Source organism: Nelumbo lutea, chromosome 6, assembly GCF_056320005.1.
Source record: "Nelumbo lutea isolate HS-2025 chromosome 6, American lotus-T2T, whole genome shotgun sequence".
Classification (NCBI taxonomy): domain Eukaryota; kingdom Viridiplantae; phylum Streptophyta; class Magnoliopsida; order Proteales; family Nelumbonaceae; genus Nelumbo; species Nelumbo lutea.
The window spans coordinates 11,101,436-11,121,715 of record NC_142689.1 but is presented as its reverse complement, the minus strand read 5'-3'; the positions used below and the strand labels follow the sequence as shown (position 1 = coordinate 11,121,715).

The 20,280-nt window shown below is 38.7% G+C and overlaps 2 protein-coding genes across 2 annotated transcripts; both read right to left on the bottom strand.

Annotated features, from left to right (window-relative positions):
• Positions 1-920: 920 nt before the first annotated feature.
• On the bottom strand, positions 921-2,635 carry LOC148847314 (DUF868 family protein (DUF868)). Its single transcript, XM_088948492.1, has one exon. It carries the CDS (start codon positions 2,026-2,028, stop codon positions 1,126-1,128), a length of 903 nt encoding a protein of 300 aa, XP_088804618.1. The 5' UTR covers positions 2,029-2,635; the 3' UTR covers positions 921-1,125.
• A 7,874-nt stretch (positions 2,636-10,509) lies between these two features.
• Positions 10,510-20,280, bottom strand: LOC148847313 (PPR containing protein). Its single transcript, XM_088948297.1, has 3 exons — positions 20,070-20,280; positions 19,873-19,982; positions 10,510-10,797 (listed from the first exon to the last, which is right to left on the bottom strand). The coding sequence occupies exons 1-3, from the start codon at positions 20,219-20,221 to the stop codon at positions 10,766-10,768; spliced, it is 294 nt and encodes a 97-aa protein (XP_088804423.1). The 5' UTR covers positions 20,222-20,280; the 3' UTR covers positions 10,510-10,765.

Below are 20,280 nucleotides of genomic sequence, written 5' to 3'. Positions count from 1 at the left end.
CTTTTAAAAACAATGATCTGAAAATAGAACACTTTTTTAAGCGTGAAAACAAAAAATCCTGAAGCATATCCAAACCCAACCCTAGATTCCTCTGCCTCCATTATCAGAAATTGGATTTTGAAGTAAGAAAAGTGAGCGCATCCAACATCTTCAATAAGAATGCTTAACTATAGCGGGTGATGGAACCTGAATATGAATGCTCAGCCTTCAAAAGTGGAAGGAAGAGATTCTCTGAAACCCATGGCTACAGATGGAGCCAAGAAGAAAAGCAATGACCAAATGTGAGCTTCCTCCTGCAGAACACCTCAGGAGCCATTTGACTAGAATCCACCAAAATCCCATATCCGACCAGCATGAATCACATCTGGTTCAAATGTTTTCTCCCCTCCAAGAAGATACACAAACTTATAAGAAAACAAAACACAGACAAAATTATTTATTCTTTATTCCTGTCCCCTCCATTGCTTTCTATATATTTTATCAAACGAGGTAGCCCACATTGATGGCCAAAGAGAAAGAGAAAGAGAACCCACAGACCGCAGTGACACACACCCAGAGCTCGATTGCTGAAAAAAGAGTGAAAGTTGAGACAATTACCACCCAGTGACTGAAACTTTCCTTTCTCTTGAAAAGGAATAATGCTTTCAGTGAAATCTTTCAAGATCCCCAAAACCCCATCTTGGCAGCTTTGTTTTGTTTTTTTTTCAACTTTATTTCTTATGGTTGTTAGCGTAATTTACATTACTACCAGAGCTGTAAAACAGTAAGCAGTACAGAACGAACTTTCTCGTTTGAGAAGTTACCATGATGTGCTCACTTGGTTCTACAAATGGGAAGACACAAATTCATTGCAGTTTAGTGTGTGTGTGTGTGTGTGTGTGAGAGAGAGAGAGAGAGAGAGAGAGAGGAATAAGGTTAAGTGATGATCAAAGCCAACCAATTCAAGTTCTATTCACACACATTTCTGCAACTCAAAACCAGGAAGTTCTCATCAAGAATTCTCTGTTCTTTTTTTTTTTCTTATAATAAAAAAAAAAGAATAACTAAATGTTACTCTCACTCTCAGCAGATTACAGATAGAGCAAAAGGGATTTTTTTAAGAGAAGGAGAAAACATTTAATTTCTTTATGGGCTCTTACAGGCATAGATCAACAGAGAAAATTCAACTCTGTCTTGGTCCTTCTGCGCTGCCTTCTCCTCCAACCACAACCGGCTGTCCAACCCACTTCGTGTCCTAAACATAAAAACAGCATATCCGGAATCGGGATTGAAGAACCAGTCATGAACATCCCACATCAAATCAACCAGCAACCCATCAACAAAAATGGTCTGGTTTCCCCTGAAATTCCATTGCAACCTCTTCACTCGAATGACCTTCTTCTTATCGATACAAACCGATAGCACCGGATGCTTCAACCCCTCTTCTCCGCTACATCTGATCAAAATGTCGTGAGACGTCCCGCTGTCGCAGAATTGTGCTTTGGTCGAATACAATGGGTTACCTGAGAAATGTTCTGTTCGTGATACTAGAGAGAACTGGGCAGCTGGCGGGATACCGGACTTGAGCTTCTTGCTGATCACTTCTTCCTCCATATCTCCAAGAACTAGGCCAAGCTCTGTGTCAACCACGACCACAACATAGAACCCATCAACTGGTTCAGGTCCCGATTCATACTTAGCTGTGGAGAGGTCCCAGAAGACTTCAATCTTAGAATTGTCGAATTCCAACGTCCGATTGCCTTTCTTCTTCCTGAATAACCGTGAATTGGTGTTGACTTTGAGGGCAGAAGATGGGTCGTCGCCGCAGTTGATGATGAGACCTTGGTCCATGAGGTTTTTACACCAGGTGACTGTGATCAGGAGCTGCTTCTGGGTGGAGAGCTTTATTCTGTAGCAACAAGTGACTGCATTTTGGATCGAAGGGATCAGTGATGCTGGAGGACGACAACCCTGCGTTGAAGTACCACCACAAGAAGAATCGTTCACTTTTATGGCGTATTCGCCGAAACAAGAAGCTATGTCTCTCATTATAGACAAGCACCCAAATGAAGAAAATGAGAATTTGAAGATGGGTTCTTCTGATACAAAAAGAACAATACCAGAGAGAGAGAGCGAGAGAGAGAGAGAGAGAGAGAGAGAGAGAGAGAGAGAGAGAGGAAAAGAGAGAGTAAGAGGGAGTGTTGCTTCCTGTATTAGAAGAGAGTATGGAGAGATTGAAGATTATACATCATGGATTCTCTTTTGTTTTCCTATGAACTGTCTTTCCTTGTTTTTGCAGTTTTCAAGAGGAGAAACCAGGAAGATAAAAATGAAAGAAAGGGAAGAAATCAAGGTTCCTAATCAGTGACTGGCCTATCTGTATTAAATATGATTACTCACCAAAGTAAAATAAAATATAAAATAAAACATCAGTTAGTGAAACTAGAAAAAAAAGAGAGAAGATAGCAACAAAGTTTCTTTTCTTTGTTTACTTTCATTTGCCAGTTCATCTGAGATATTAAAAGATTTACGAAAATAAAACAAATACTGAAGTCGGACCCGGTCTGAATTTTCCAAAAAAAAAAAAAAATTATTGGTTTCTTATTTCTGGAGAAAGCAAATGATGTACGCAAAAGGTGAGGAAATAGTGAAGATATGTTCAATTTATTTAATGTTTTTAGTTAATGATTAAATCTAAGTGAAGAAGACTTGAATTTGATCAGTGGACATGAAAAAGCTCTTACAACTGCCAAAATGGGGAGATCTTAACTGAAATGTACAGGGGAGGTGACTTTGATTTCTCAAGTGATGATGTAGGCTTGGGAAGATGACTGCAGATGATTTTGAGTGTTGGGGTCCACAAATTAAAACCAATCTGGAGACCCACCAACTCCAATCCCACAGGCCCATGATTAAAAGCAAGGGAACAATGTGATGAGCTACAAAACTTCATCCATATCCCACTTACACCTCTATTCAACCTAATATTGTTTATTTCTAGTTGTCTACTGTGAGACTGAGTAATCAAAACAAGACTGATTCTCATCTTCTTCAGTTCTTCTTGCAACCTTAAATATGCAACCCATTATAAATTTGGTAAAACTTCATTAGTCTCAGGAGTGAGGGGCCAAGGTGTCTTCTTCCTGTTCCCCTATAAAGAATAAATAAAAAAAAATAACATAAGAACTCTAGAAAATAAGCCAAGGGATATAGAAAACTCATACAGAATAAAGGTACATGAATTCTAAAATGAAAGGAAAAAATACACAACTTGCCAGAAAAATAAATAAAATAAAGGAACTAGCTATACTTCGGTTTCTGAAAAGCTATGAGCAAGGATAAAAAGCAGAAGGTAAAGAAAAGGGCTTGGGATTTGTAAACAAAGAGTCCAGCATATGATGTTATCATTGCATGTTCATGCTAAAGAGATTTAATTTCTTCTTTTGAAATACTGTATTTTGAAAGATTTCCCTAGAAGGGTTGAGTGGGTATGTATGTGTAGCTGAAGCAAATGAGGAATCTGTCATAAAGAGAAAAAAAATTACTCTTCAAGAGGAGGAATTATTACTTTTGGGTGTAAGTGAAGAGAAGGCATCCTCTTGGCTTTACATGGAGCCCAGAAGGTGTTGTCCTAGGGCATGTCTCCCCATTATAGCCAACAGGATTGTCCTGACAATATCGGAGCCCGAATCTGCTCCACCAAGTGGGGCAGAGTTATGTTGGACTAAAAGCGACTAAGGGTATTAACTTCTCAGTTGGGTCGACTCTGTGGCTCAACTGGATAGTCCTCTCTGTCCCACAAGAGAGAGAGAGAGAGAGAGATGTCCCTCCTGTCTATCATTGCTTTATGAAGAACAGACTGGATTTACCCTGAAGCTAAACCAACTCAAGTTGAATATGTGGATTAGTCTTAATTAGTTGAGAATAGTCCAGGTGACTGGCTACTAGTGATTGGTGCTGGTTATGGTGTTATGTTTACTGGAATAACATGAGAAAAATTAACAGATACAATCATCCAAGAAAAACCCAGAAACATGATCAGATGAAATTAAAATAATGAAGAAAGTCTGTGATTTACCAAGTCTGTTTAGACTTTAGAGCAGTGATTATGGTGTTAGTTTAAGGTACAAACATAAAAAGTACGTAGAGCCTAAACATTTAAAGGATTGTCATCGTCAATTACCTATAAAGAAATGGAGAAGACCCTATTGGGAAAACCATTCCTCTGTTTTGGCTTTATACAAACAGGAAGTTCATAACAACCCAATAGAATCGACCCTGAAGCATCACTTCATGCCAATTGATCTACCAAATGCAATCTAAATCAAGTCTTACGTTTACAAGTTTGTGTTTTTAGGATGCCCAATTTGTACAGACTTTTAAAAGAAGACAAATTAGGGGAATTTACTCAGACGACTACTTAGCCAGCTAAGGGATATTATTAGCCTTCAAATCACATATTATACTTGTGTATATGAGAATGAATCCAGTCCTTTCATGGAGACAGCTATGTGTCATACGTCTGGCGACATGTAACAATATATTAAAACCACAGGAATAAAAGAATGGAAGGAGGGAAGGGCATTATGTATAGTATATTTGTTAGAATGAACATTTAGTATCTCCTGCTCTGGCCAGGTATCCTCTCTCTCTCTCTCTCTCTCACTCTCTCATAGAAAAAAAAAAGTCTGATGGACCTTTCATATTCCCCCTAATAGGAAATTGAAAGAGAAGGGCTCTTCTTTTGCCAATCAGAAAAGGACATTTCTGTTGGTATATCATTGTTCTAACTTTAAAACCAATTTAAAAATAAATAAATAAATTATTTATCCCATTAATTAGCTTCTTTATTAATTATAATTTACTTGGAAAAAGGACCAAGTGCCTAAAGACTATGCTTATTTCTTAATAATGGTTCTCCAAATCAGATACTATGCCCCTTCATCAAACACATGGAAAACATTTATCTATCCAAAATGATTTCGATACCAAAAGTACTCTGTCCAATGTCATATTCATAGTTGAAAATTATGGACACTTAAATCATTTCTTGCCATTTCCACCCAAGTCCTTTTTTATCTGCCCCTGGCTGTTCTAACCCCTTCAACTTATAAAAATCTCTTTTCTTAACTGACTTCAATCCTCAAATTAATTTTGTGTTGAAAAGATGCGTAATATAGGTTTAGTTTGGAGTGTAAGTTTAAGCTTGTAACAGAACCAATGATGGGTAAGCAGTATCAGCATCTATATATTTTCATGTATCATTTCTTCCTCCTCCTCCTCCTTCTTCTTCTTCTTCTTCTTCTTCTTCTTCTTCTTCTTCTTCTTCTTCTTCTTCTTCTTCTTCTTCTTCTTCTGTTTCACTACGTTTTTATTTTATTTTCTAGCTTGTTCTGAGGATCCTTGGTGCTTGTGTTGGATTCCTAAGATTGGCTTCCATTAAACATCAGCCAAAACCATTATTAGATAATTTTAACATGATTAGACATCTCATCTATCAACTCCATGTGCACTCTAACTCAGCTTTTCCAACTGGGGTTTACTACTTAATTAAATAAATATCAGAGGCTAATCAAGATCCAATCATAATGTAAAAGGGATGAAAAAAAATAATCCAGTACTCTACATTCACCATCATAAGTGGACTGTGCAAACTGCAAAGCAAAGTCAAGATATATAATTTAAACCAATTTGGTAGAGCTCTCTCTCTCTCTCTCAATTTAGAATTGCTAGAAGCTAGTAACATTTTTTTGGTACAAAGCCAAATCAGATGATCAAAGAAAATGACCCTTTAAATTCTCCAAACTTATCTTCTATAAATTTTTCCTGTCTACTTGTCAACTTGTTTGACCTCCTCCACACTGCCCACGAATCATCAAATTCCAATATTTCCGTCTCTCACTCTCACTCACTCTGTAGCTCTGTACAATCGCACGCGAGGGACCAACTTAATTTTTTTATAAATACCAAAATGACGACATGAAAACGCCACTTCACTGAACCAAGCCGCCTTTGATATATTTTGCATTTTGATGGAAGGTGGGAGCCCCTTCAATTCTTTTATTCTTTACTTCATATCAAGAGGGCAAACAATCCCTAGTCGTTAGAGTGGAATCTTGTTGTTTTAAGTTGCCACGTGTCTATCCTTTGTCATAGTGAGGTTTGATTGCACTCATAATGCTTTAAACCTACAGGCAAACTGGCAAGTGGCAAAGGGCTTGGCCCCCCGCTCCAATCTCCAACTCGTTGGTCCTGTCCTGTATTTTTTTGACCGCAAAACAGTGTTGCCGGCGGTAGAATCGATGTTGTGCACGGCCGATGTGTGAATATTCCTATTGTACGGCCCCAAATTTTTTTTTTTTTGGGTAAACCTTACGGCCCACTTCGGTACCAACCATGTGGGAGTCTTTATGGTAACAATTAAGGTGACACAGAGTTGTTTTGGTTATGGCTGTGTGATGTCTTGACAGTTGACACATGTTTAATGTATAGATCATTGGGACCCACCCAACCAACAAAGGATGATGGATGAACCAAATTGCTTATCTATGTCCCACACAACAACAACAAAAAAAAAAAGTCGAACCCCAAATCAGGAAGATGATTTTCATGAATATGTTATATATGCATCTCAAAGGCCTCGAACCCAAACCAGGAAGTCTGGAACATTGTTTATACAACTAATGTTCCAGATGTGTGGTCTATGATGCATAATATTTTAAAAACCCAATTCACGCCACTGGTTTTTAGATCAACGGTTCGATTGTTGTTTTTTTTTTTTTGAGAATTTGACAATTAATTCCAATTTGTACGTTTTTAGAGTCTTCTCTACAACTGTTGCTCTTTTTTTTTTTTCGAAGAAAAAAATTATATGCTTTGACGTCCACTTATTTATCCTCAAATGTTTCTCTGATACACAGAAATTAGGTAAGGAAATACCTTATTTTTTCAGCTATTATTTTCATCCCTTTTACAGAGAAAACCTTGTTTTCCGTCCCTTTTAGTTTGTTTTCACCATAGAGTTTGGATATAGATGGATTAAACTGAAATTTTTTTTCACCCATTTTTTATTAAATTCCTTTCTAGACATATATTCATCATAGGTTATATTTCAATAAAATTGTTAATGGGTTGAACCTGATTCAAGATAGAGTAGATCAGTCCTGAACCAATTATTAATCGGTTTTACAAACTAGACCCAAAGTGAAACTAATTGATCTGATTACACTTGACATCTATAATTATTTATGATAACAAAAACTTGGATAATATAACCTTAATAATAATGAAAGTAAATAATAAACTGTTTATATATACAATATACTGTCTATAAAATTTATCATAAAATAAAACAAAAATCATAAGAAAATTAACAGGAGACATTTATATTATTAATTGTATAAGTGATAAGTGTCTTAATTGACACAACAAAAAAAAAGGTCCTAACCCAATTATTAATTAAGACATAAACCACAGAACCCGAACCAACATAATCGGTTCATCAATTGAACTCTATCGGGTAGACCCGACCCATTGGCAGGTTTATATTTCAATTTTCAAGTAGGAATTTCAAAGTTGAAACAGGAAAGGGGGGAGTGGGGAGGATTCAGATTGGAATTTTCAGTTTTTTTTTTTTTTCTTTTTATTTTCCATGGAGACATGCTATTCATCAAAATAATAATATAAGATATTAAGATGTTACAGTTAGCAAATGGAAATTTCTAACACTCCTATCGCTTTCTGCTGCGAACACCCTTACCCTTGTATATGAAAATGTTTCTGACAGTCCTAACTGTGGATTTCGTAAACTTTACCATATGAAGTTTGGTCGTTGACGTTTCGTGTTAGCTAACCCATGGAGCCCTAGTGGTGACTGGTGTGGTGTGTGGTGATGGTTGATGGCACTTTCGTATTAACGTAACAACAGATAACGATTAACAAGAGTCCTTGATAGACCCAAAAAAATAGCGGTGGGTGGTTGGAACCAGCCACTATGGATCCCGGGTCAAAAGCTTAACTTGGTAAAATGCTTTGTAGTCATTCCCCTAGACTGAAAATAACACCTTGAACGAGTCAGAAACTCGTGAGGCCCGCTAGTGTAGCTTTCAGATTCGTTAAGAAGATATTCATATGATTCATATAATGGCTTAATTTATTAATATTGTTCGTTTTTTTTTTTGGGGGGGGTGGGGGGGTGGTACTACCGATTCATGGATGTTGAAGGGCCCAGCTCTTTGATTAGCTATTGATACGTTAGGGTGGGCTGACCCGAATATAAGCTTTGGTTCAGCTACTTGTTTGGGTTGGGCTGCATAAACAACGTAAACCATATATGTTTGTTGATAATGAGTTCAATTGCTAAAACTATGAATCAGAGTATCAGACACAGCTTTTGATGTATTGTTGTGGCACTACCATGATGTAGCTTTATCTAATTCGAGGTGGAGCCACAGAAATGCATCGAACACTTTGATTGCATGGTTTTAGTCATTTAGTGTAACACTAAAACTACATCATGACAAAACTGGTTTAGGTATTTAGCTTTAGCTGCTTTTGACAAGGCGCTTCAAAGAAGGTGAAGCGGACATCCCTTCAATTGGCTGATCCACAGCCACAGACGATTTGGCAACTACGCTTCAACCCTCCCAAACCCAAACAGGTACACTTAGGAAGTGGTCAGCCTGTTCTTTCCTGGTTTTCCTCCCAATTGGAAAAAGAGTAGGCCACAATTGATTGACTCAAAGTCTCAAACTCAATAGGGTGGCGTCCATTTGATTCCACAGTCAACAGGTGTCTAGATCCATCGTATATTATGTAATATAAATTTCAGTAGCGATCCATCCTGCCATCCAGGACTCTCTCTCTCTCTCTCTCTCTCTCTCTCTCTCTCTCTCTCTCTCTCTCTCTTCCCAGAAGAGATGGCGACGTGCCGCTGGTAAACCTATGGAAATCCCGTGAATGCCAAAATCAAACTGTCAAGTGTCACTCAACTGTTTTCATGAGTCTAAGCTGACCAGTCGAGGCTCTGGCCCTTGGACGGACGACCTGCAGAGAGAGCAGCCGGCAACTATGGACATGGCCCTCATGAACCTCTACTGACTGCAATTTAGGGGTTCCATCCATGATTGGCCGTGCCGCCTACAGGCTACAGCTCTTAAAACTGTTCCATACTAGAGCCAGCACCCATCTTGGCTTTCCAAGAAACAAAAAGCAGAAAACTCACAATTGTTTGTGTGAATGTTTCATTCTTCCCTGGGATTGGGAAGCCCACCAACTGAACAATTGGGACTTGGGGCCCACTTATCCTATGAGAGTTGAGATGAGGGTATTTTAGCAATTCGGGAAAAAGAAAGGAAGAAAAGAAAACCTCAGTTGCCCAGCTGAAAAAAGTCCTGGACTAGCCTCCATGTTCCTCAGTTCCTCTCATCTTTATAATTGAAGTGCTGTTATTTTCAGCCCTGGCAGTTCCCTGTCCAGTTGATTGACTGTGTTGTCATTGTCAAGTGTCAACCAAAATATAGTCTGCAGAGTATCAGATTTAGAACCCTCAATCCATGCAATGTTAGGATCAGAACACTCTTCAATGTCCTCAACACTGAGTCCGGATCTGCTAATCCACATCTAACTGTTGCTCGACAGTCATTGGTTTTTATAGTGCTTCGTTTACCATAATTATTTCAAGCTTACCCGTCTCCCCAACCCTCATCTTCAAATTCAAAACTCTACTTATTCTTCTTTAATACCAGAAAGAAAATCAAGTTACGGCTGGGGTTTGAGATAAACATATAATCGAATCAATCATGTCCCATTGAATGATCTGGTTACGAGATCCATAAGAAATGGTTCAATCAGTTATTGTTTTAACCAGCCTTGTCAAACAGTTCTAAATGTTCAACCACCCAGTCTTGTATTTTTTTCAAAAATATTAGCGGACCTATATGGCCAACATAATCTACAATTCTAGTAGTATTGAAATTCTGCAGAAAACTTTTATCTTTCACATAATTCATCTTATTTTCCAATGACTAGGATGAGTAGGTTCCAGTTTAAGCATCAGCCAAATGATTTACTCTTGCTACTAATCAAGCCTTCATGAATGTAGAAAGACTAGGACTTGCATTTTCTTCACATAATATTACTTTCTTACCAAGACAGTGGTGGATGGACTCTCCTACATCGATAAATGTCCATGTTGAACACCCACATAGAATTCTGGTTCTACATGGAATTGAGTGACACTTCTAAATGATATTTCCTTTCTATCCTTCAAGGGATTTTGCAAAGGTAGTCTTAGTCCATTTCCTAAAACTTAGGGATAGTTTAAAGATTTCCCCATGTGTTGGAATTCAAAAAAAAAAAAAAAAAAGAAGCACTAGTTTGGTAGTTTATACTTTTCCATAAACATGTCCATGAATCCTTGTTTTTTATATTCGCTGAATCATATTCCCAGACGCATTTTGGATTTGGATTCCTGTATTCATGTCTATGGCATTACTGCTTACTGATAATAATGCAAATATATAGCTGTGCTGGCCAAAACAAAAACATTGCAACTAATGTATCAGATTGGAACTGAGTTAACATGGGAACAGAAGATAAGAAACAAATTAGATGATTCAATTCTTTCAACATCAAGAAATTAATAGGCCTTTGGGTATCAGAAATTAATATCCAAATCCTGTGATACAAACTTTTGATGGTTAAGATAAGGAAATGGACCTCCTGGCTGACTTCTTCAAAAGTTAAATCCTTTGGTAAGGAAGCACAACATTGACACCATCCATTATTAGATGGGACTGAGGTAATTAGCAAATCTACCTGTCATCCATTAATAGAGTGTCAGCTTTCAATCAGATACAAGTCTCTCCTTAGCAACAGGTATGGGGTTTAATGGTGTCCTAGAAAACAGAAGAAACATGAATTTGTTGCTTCTAAGGAAAAAAAAAAAACAACCAAATATTTGCTAATCCTCTAGGGTAAAAAAAATCATGCAGTGAAATACTGCATAGCCCTATAAATAAACCTTGTAATTCTGGTCTTGCTGGGTGGAATATGAAAAGTGATTGAGCCAAGATACCCCAAGGTCTAACTTGAGCAAGGAAAGATAAAACATGATTTTTAATGCAAGAACTTGGGAGTAATTGTATCATATGGTTGTAACAACCAAATTGGAGAAAACAATTATACCTAGAAAACTTAAATTTCCAAATCCAAAACTGAAATTCTTTAAACTGCCCAGCACATAAATCATCAATGTGAAGGCACACAAGTTGCTGATGGTGCATATTTTGAGCCTTCTCATGATCAATATCAAATTATCCAAGTGACCCAATGATTGGCACATTACATTTGTGGAAATGATTTGGCAACATTTTACAGAGCTTCACGATAATGCATGGATAAAAGAATTTAAACCAGCAATTAATAACCATTCAGGTTACTTTTGCACAATAACAACATATACCACCAAGTCATCCACAAAATAACATAGCACACTAAATTTGCATCTTCATGTGTACAGGTTACCAATCTCACAACCATAACATAGCATATTAAAGTTGCAGCAGTCGAAAATACCAGGGATGGTAATATTTACACCTGAAACATCCCTCCACATGCATATCAGATTACTAGTCCATCCTGCATCCAGAGGGAGAAAATGGTCCCTTTGTGATACAAAGAGAACTTGATGGTGTACAAGTATCTTTACCATATGACCCTTGATCTTTACTAGTTTGTATTCTCTAACTACTTAACATAGTATTATCTATCTATGTATATCCCCATATTGTCAACCAGCCAAGGCAAAGCTAAACAACAGGGAGAGCCTGTCACTTAGGTGACCAAACACCCACATGGCTGACTATCTTTGAAAAAAAAATAAAGAAAGAAAAAATTACCTTGTTTCCCTGGTTAAACTAGCAAGTATTAAATATGAAATGTGGCCTAGTATTAAAGAATCAAATATTAAAAGTAGACCGAAAGAAACATTAAGTCTGTTTAGTTAATGCAATAGGATGATAGAATACAAGAGAATCTGTGTATATGTCCATACAGATTGAAAAATGAGCAAAAAACAAAAAGACAGATAGAGATATGGGGAGAATATGTTTGTGTAACATCAGCTTGAAACCTGAGGCAAGGTTGCAACGCTTGCATCAACTTCAAGGCAGTTTTTGCAATGAGTAGTAAAAGAAGTCAAGATTACTTTGCTAGTAGTTAGCACAAAAGGGAAATAAATGATAACTAACAGAATCTCAATATTAGATTCCAATACCCTGGCATCTCAGTAACCAGAGAAGGGGAGAGGTGGAGTTTCACCTTCAGGAAGAAAAATAGGCAAGACTAGGAAAGGATACCCAAGCATACATAACAAGCTCCTTACAAAAAGACAAAATTACAAATATCTTTTAAAGTATTCTTCTGGACTGCCTCTTCTAAGTTGTTCTTTATGGGCTTCCCATGGAGGGGTTCATCTTGGACCCTAAACAAGAATTGGGCCATGGATTTTGAGCCTTGAGAACTGAGCCACGAAATGCTAAGATTAACTTCTTTCTTGAGTTGATACATAGAACCTTCACATGTGTGTGGGTCTAGGATCACATGGGTTAGGCCCACCTGTGTTGCATCTATGCGTTAGTGTGACTCTTGTGTGCACGTGTGTGCTCAGAGATAAGATGCAAAACATGAAAGGTGGAGCCCTTGTTTTGATCATAGATAGAAAGACAAAAATGGGTTATTACAAAGAAAACAATAAAAAATGAAGAGGCAAAGCACCATTCTGCCATAAACAGATGAAACTCTATTCTATTCACAGAAATTGATAGAGAAGTGAAAAAAGAGAAAAAGAAGGCTTCTTGTGAAAAATAACATGAGGTATGCCGTATGTTACCATTCAAAGTCTTATTGTAGTTACTAAAACCCATTTTATGATTCTTTGAATTATAATATCACTCTTCTATAATGCCCCATTTATGTCCTTATCTCTTATTTTTTGAAAATGATATGGTGTAGCATAAGCCATACCTAAAATTGGTATACAAAAATATAAGAGGACCAAGGAAGGAACAATGCACCTCAAAAATGCATCACCACCTAAGAAGATACCTAGGCAACACCCTCTTTTTGATGAATAATGCCTAGGCAACACCTTGACAATTATGCATTTGATGTTATATGGGCCTGAATTGGTAATAAGAATTTATGATACATGTGGTTGGCATAAAATATGAAAGGAAGGGTGGAGGATTTGTTCTTTTAGGTCAACTAGTCAATGCCGATTCATCAACACATTGCATAGTGATGAAAATGACTAGTGACTCTTTCACCACATTGGCAACACTGATTTTATCTTTACATATTTAGAAAGTAAACTTCTCTAAAATAAAATGCGAGAAATATATCAAAAGAGGCTGAAGGAATAAGGTTCATAGCCAACACAAATAGGATGTGTTTGAATAACACTCAAGAGAAAACATCAACATCTAAGCCTTGTCCTAACTATATGGGGTCAGCTACATAAATCCTGTTTCGCCATTCATTTTTGTTTAATGCCATATCCATTGTTAAACTACAAGTTCTTAAATAATTTCTTACTACTTTGGCCCATGTCCTTTTTGGTCTGCCCCTAGTCCTTCTAGCCCCTTCATATTGTAACAGATCACTACTTCTTATGAGTGCTGTAACTGGTCTTCTAGGCAAGATTAAAACATCAAAATATTTATTATCTTTGTTTTAAGTCAAAGTAGAATATCAAATTTCCTCTCTAATTCTGTAGAATTGCTTTAAGTACTGTCAATTTCATCTTTACTAACTTTTGATCACAATTATAATTAAGTAAAAATAGGTTAGTTCTTACTGTATCCAGTTTAGGCTCAACTAATGTTTCAGCACTTTGAAATTTTTATTGGCATTCAAAAGGTGAATCTTAGAGCCTGTCACTCAGTATGTTAGTCTACATTCTACAAATATCTAGAAGCCTAAAATTCTAATGAATACAAGTTATTTTCATAAATAAGTCTCTTCCAGGTGCCCACTTTAGAGCTTATGCCTGATACTATTTAATACTTTGGTTAAAATAGGTCTGACACTATTACCCATTCATTTAGAGGTTAGGCCTCCCAACCTTCATTATTCAATTTGATCTCTAGACTCATAAATTTGAAGACCTAACTCTGGTTGTAGGCTTTTCTGGCCTTTTTTTATAACTAAAGGATAATTTTATTCAAAAAAAGAAGGTAGAAAGCCACAATACAAACAACTCAAGAAAAAACAACTTTTCTTATATTGTTTGTGTTCAAGTTTGAGTTTTCTTTCTAGTTATTTTCTATTACTTAATCCATCCATTGTATGCATAATATCAACCCTAGTCACAAAAAGCCCTCTTGAAGCCACTATAGTAGTAGCATGCTAGCAAAGTCTTTTTTGTTGATATTAAAGAAATTTATAAATATCATATAGCCATACCTTCTATTTGAAAATCCAAGAGGAAGAGGGTTAAACCATGTTTTTTCTTTTCAGTAGAATTTCTTTTATTGCAAAAAAAAAAAAAAAAACAGCCTTGTATTAGTTAGAGAAGTCTTACATGAGGGAGTTAGCTACATCGTAGTGCACTGATATGCGGCCCTTACATGAGATGTAAGCAAAAAGATGAGCCGCTTGATTGTTGTTCCTATTTATATGTACAAACTTAATAACATCAAAAGATGAGATTATTCTTTGCAAAGATGTTAAACCATGTATATAATCCTTTCCTAATGATATGTTGATTCTACATGGTTTGTCATTGGTACAGTAACCCAGTGTCTATAACCAATTTCTTTGGCCCTACAAGTTACCGGGCACGAAAGCCCCCTCATTGGACCCCCAAGGTGAAGCCAAAATTTCCTACTATCGTCACCCCCAAGCCTTGCAATCTTGCTCATGCAATGCACAGAATCTGTTAAGACACAAATAAGGGGAACAGAGGGACAAGTGTACAAGAAAAGGCAACATCAGCCTTTAAGTAATGTAACTGACAGCCAACCACTCGAACAAACTAAATAACAAACTAGACAAGTGGAGAGGCTGATATAACAGAATTATAACGGAAGTATTATAAATAAGGGAAGGAAGCCAGAAGAGGAGGTATTGATTTTGAGAATTCGGTCTCTCTCTCTCTCTCTCTCAAAAGGCAGGCTTCCTCGAAAAGCCCCTGAGTTAGGAAATTACCTAACAAGTTGGTATCAAAGCTGAGATGCCGAGCACAAGGTCATTCGCGATGGAGAACAGGGTCAACAACATGGAAGGAGAAATGCAAAGATTATCGGCTGACGCCAAAGAAATAAAAGAGAGCTTCGCGTCCTTGCTTGGGTGACTGGAACAAACACCACTAGTGCCGAATCGGGAAGGGCAAGAAGAATGCAGTGACACCAGTCATCGAAGCGGATCAGGAAACACCAGAACAGCAAGAATCAAGTTTCCCGTCTTCGCAGGGGGGGATCCCACGTCCTGGCTTCTACGAACCGAAGGTACTTCGATTACCACGATACGCTGGGACCCGATCGTGTTCCACTAGCGTCCGCACACCTGGAAGGAGAGGCGATCGTCTGGTACCAATGGTACCAGCGATGGCACCCAAGAGCCACATGGGCGGACTTCACCGATGCCTTAACCATGATATTTGGAGTCTCGGCTTTTGAAAACTATGATGAAAGCCTCGCTAAGCTACGACAGACCGGCTCCGTCCAAGATTATCAGATGGCATTCAAAAGGTTAGCTATGCGAGTGCAAGGGTGGCCAAAAAACGCACTGGTCGGCAGTTTTGTTGGTGGACTCATGGAAGAATTGCGGCTGGAGGTTAAATCCATGCAACCCATCACTGTTCCTAATGCAGCAGCCTTAGCTCGACTCCATGAAGACAAACCGAATCGGGTAAGAAGGATTAATCGACCCTTGGGAGCTACGGTCAGACTAGGTATACCGAATCCAGAACTGGGTATCTTGGGTAAACCGGAGCCCAGACCAGGAGTTGGAATCACAAGCAAGGAAGCCAACTCTGGTTCAGGCCCCGACTCAGCTAAGAGGTTAACCTAGGTTGAGATGCAAGCCCGACGAGAAAAGGGCCTTTGTTATGCATGTGGAGACAAATTTGGACCGGGCCATCGTTGTAAGATCCCGCAAGTATTCTTCCTTCAGCCCAAAACCGAAAACGTCGAGGAATCAGCAGACATTGACGAGCCAGTGGACAACCAAGAATGGGGGCAATGGACAAAGGAATATCCGGAAGTATCCCTGCAAGCCTTGACCGGTCTTGCCTCCTCTCGAACTATGAGAGTAATCGGACTGGTACAAGGGCGCCATGTATCGGTTCTTATAGACAGTGGCAGCACTCTCAATTTCATTACTCAAACATTGGTCAGACAACTAGGGATTCCGATCCAACCATGTACAGCATTCCGGGTGCACGTAGCTAATGGGAGCAATCTGGTGTGCGACAGTACATGCATAGGATTAAAACTGAAGATACAAGGACACAAGTTCAAGGTAGATCTACATCCCCTGGAAATCAGTGGAGCAGATGTAGTTCTCGAAGTCCAATGGTTAAGGCAACTAGGGCCGGTGATATGTGACTGGGCCCGTCTCGCAATGGACTTTCAAGTGGGCAACTCACAGGTCCATATTCAAGGACAGATGTCCAAGGATCCAGGACCCATTAGTCTCGCCACCCTAAGAAAACAGGCAACAGACCCAGCCCACATCATTTTGATGCAGATAGACTCCCACGGGAACGGTCCAAATCTAGCCCAAGGAAGTAACTCCAGCAAATCCGAAGAAGCCAACATACAACTACAAAAGTTACTTCAGAAGTTTTCAGTGATCTTCCAAGAGCCTAAGGAACTACCACTGGGACGTGCCCATGATCATTGCATTCCATTGCTGCCCGGAACGGCAGCCACAAATGTAAGGCCCTATCGTTACCCCTATTTTTAGAAACTAGAGATTGAGAGACAAGTGCAAGATATGCTTGATAGAAAAATTATACAACCCAGCCATAGCCCATTCTCCTCGCCGGTATTACTTGTAAAAAAAGAAGGATGGGACATGGCAATTTTGTATAGACTATAGGGCCCTAAACAACATTACTGTGAAGGATCGATTCCCCATATCGGTAATCGATGAACTACTAGATGAACTCGGCTGGGCCACAATATTCTCTGAACTAGACCTGAGATCGGGATAGAGTCAAATTCGGGTCCATGAGGGTGACATCCACAAGACCACCTTTTGTACGCACGAGGGGCATTATGAGTTTTGGGTCATGCCGTATGGGTTGACCAAATACTGCCATTTTCTCCTTTCCCACCCCTTTACAGCTTCAATGGTGGCTGAGATTTTTACTAAGGAGGTGGCACAACTGCATGGTACCCCTAACTCTATTGTCTCAGACCGCAACCCAATTTTTATGAGTCGTTTCTGGGCAGAACTTTTTCGACTACAGGGAGTGAAACTCTTCAAATCTACCAGCTACCATCCTCAAACAGATGGGCAAACTGAGGTGGTCAACCGGAGTTTGGAAACCTATCTAGGTGCTATGCATGGGATAGGCCACATCAGTGGCTCAAGTGGCTTCATTGAGCAGAATGGTGGTACAATACCACGTATCACAGTGCAACAGGAATGACTCTCTTCTGGGCTCTATAATGATGGGACCCACCTCCCCTACTCCCATATGAGAAAGGGTCTATAGTAGTAGCAGCAGTGGAAGACCAACACCTCCAGTGGGATAGGGTGTTACAAGATCTCAAATCCCACCTCCGTCGAGCCCAACAATGGACGGCAGACTCTTACAACAGAAAGCATAGGCCTACCCAGCACCAGATTGGGGAGCAAGTCTTCCTTAAACTACAACCATACAAGCAAGTTTCAGTAGCAGGCCACAGGTGGAACAAACTGAGCCCAAGGTACTTCAGCCCATTTTGGATTGTGGAACGCATTGGGTCTATGGCATACAGGCTTGACCTTCCAGCAACACCAAAATTGCACCCTGTATTTCATGTATCTCTATTAAAGAAATGGCAAAAAACGGGAGCAATAACAACAACAACCCTCCCATCATTCTCGGAAGATGGCCAAGTTCAAACTGAGCCCACCCAGATAACAGATTTCAGGTGGATACGCAAAGGGCAGCACATTGAACCAGAGACATTGGTGGTATGGTCAGGTCTCCCACTTGAAGATGCAACTTGGGAACCTTACTTGGACTTACAGAATAGATTTCCACATCTTGACCTTGAGGGCAAGGTCGCTTTCAAGGGAGGAGGGACTGTTAAGACACAAATAAGGGGAACAGAGGGACAAGTGTACAAGAAAATGCAACATCAACCTTTAAGTAATGTAATTGACAGCCAACCACTCGAACAAACTAAACAACAAACTGGAGAAGTGGAGAGGCTGATATAACAGAATTGTAACGGAAGTATTATAAATAAGGGAAGGAAGCCAGAAGAGGAGGTAACTGCCTAACTGCCCCTGAGTAAGGCAGTTACCTAACAGAATCATAAAACAATTATTTTAGGTGGAAAATTTGTATCATCTTCTGAGATGTCAATTTGTATGCTTCCCCAAATTTCCTTAATTTTATTAATCACTGCATGTATCAAATAAAAATACGTAACTTGTTGATAAGTATTCACAGTTGTAACTTCATCCAGAATCTCAGTTTAAACAACTCTCCATCAAGTTTGGATGCTAAAAGAGAGGAAAGAGTTTGATATAAACAAGCATAAATGTCATCCAAAACTTGCAAATACTTTTAGGGTCCATTTGGTTTGCAGTCAGAATCAGAATCGGAATGGTATATTCCTCGAATCTGTTTGGTTTAGATAGGAATTGGAATTGGATTGGAAACAGCTGGAATGGATTCTCACTCCCAATGGAGGCGGAGGGAATGACCATTCCCTCAAATGGGGGAATGCCATTCCACCAGGAATGGGAATGGGATTCCGATTCCGCCCAACCAAATGATTTGAACCTGGAATGGTCCATTCCAATTCCAAATCCAGACCCCTATTCCCACAAACCAAATGGACCCTTAATGTGTTTGATAAAAATTCATAGAACTCTGCACAATTCTTTTCACTTGATTAAATTGAGTGAGGTTCATGTAGCTTATCAACTTATAAAGCACAGGATACAACACTGTTTGGTGTAAGAAATTGATCCTTGAAGGCTTTAACTACATAACATGAGGGAAGACTAAATAATCTTTCCAAACAAAACTGACACATCTGATCGTCATTACTGAGAATATTTCTATTGGCATAAAATAGTGTGGCAGGACAAGAATGCCAAAATTGGATGAAAGCATCTAAATAAGGTGACAGCATGCTCTTCCAATCTTTTTTCCCTGCTTATATTATACCTCTCAGCTTTGATATATCAATTATGACACAGAAGAGGTTTCCTAAAATTAATAACATATGTATAAATTTATTAAAAATATATATATATATGTATAAATTGATTGAAAATGGAAGGCCCCAAATAAAGGAAACCTTGTCTGAAAATATTAACTGCAGGCACTTGAAATTAAAATCCATAAAAGATAACTACAAGGGACAAATAAATCTCTTGGAATTACTTGATCCCATTGCTTGTTGAAAATTCTTTAGAAAAGAGAAATTTTGAATCTCAATCAAATCGAATTATATTGAATGATATGGCCAAAATGTTATTCAAAGAACATATAAAAATTACTAATATCACACCTCGAGCTCTATACAACAAATTGCCTAATTTCATACAAACGACAGAAGAGAAAACAAATGCAAAGAAGCTAATATCTATGCAGTTTAATTTTCTCCTGCACTTTATCCACTGGAAAGAGAGAGAGAGAGAGAGAGAGAGAGAGACCTTCTGTGGATGTACTAGCTTCACTCGGAAGCTTCGAAACGAGGCATGCTGATGCAATCGCGCTGTGATGAGGGAGAAGAGAACTCAAAAGCAACGATTCTCGTCGCAACCTTCGAGAAGAAAACGAAATCTACTTTAGGAAGAGAGAAAGATTAAATACGAAGCATTAAGGGAAACAAGTAAGCATCAATGTATACCTCAAAGGAGAGCGAGCAGAGATTCGAGAATGCTGGCTCATGAAATTCGATCGAATCGAACTAGGTAAAATTGGACTAGCCATTCCTCTTGAGTTCGTTGTTCTCCAAAGTGCTCGCAAAAGGGACGAATTTCGAGCAACAGCGGCAGCCATTTTCAATCTTTCGCTCTTGATTCAATATCAGATTGACTGAATTCTAAAACCTCTGCAAA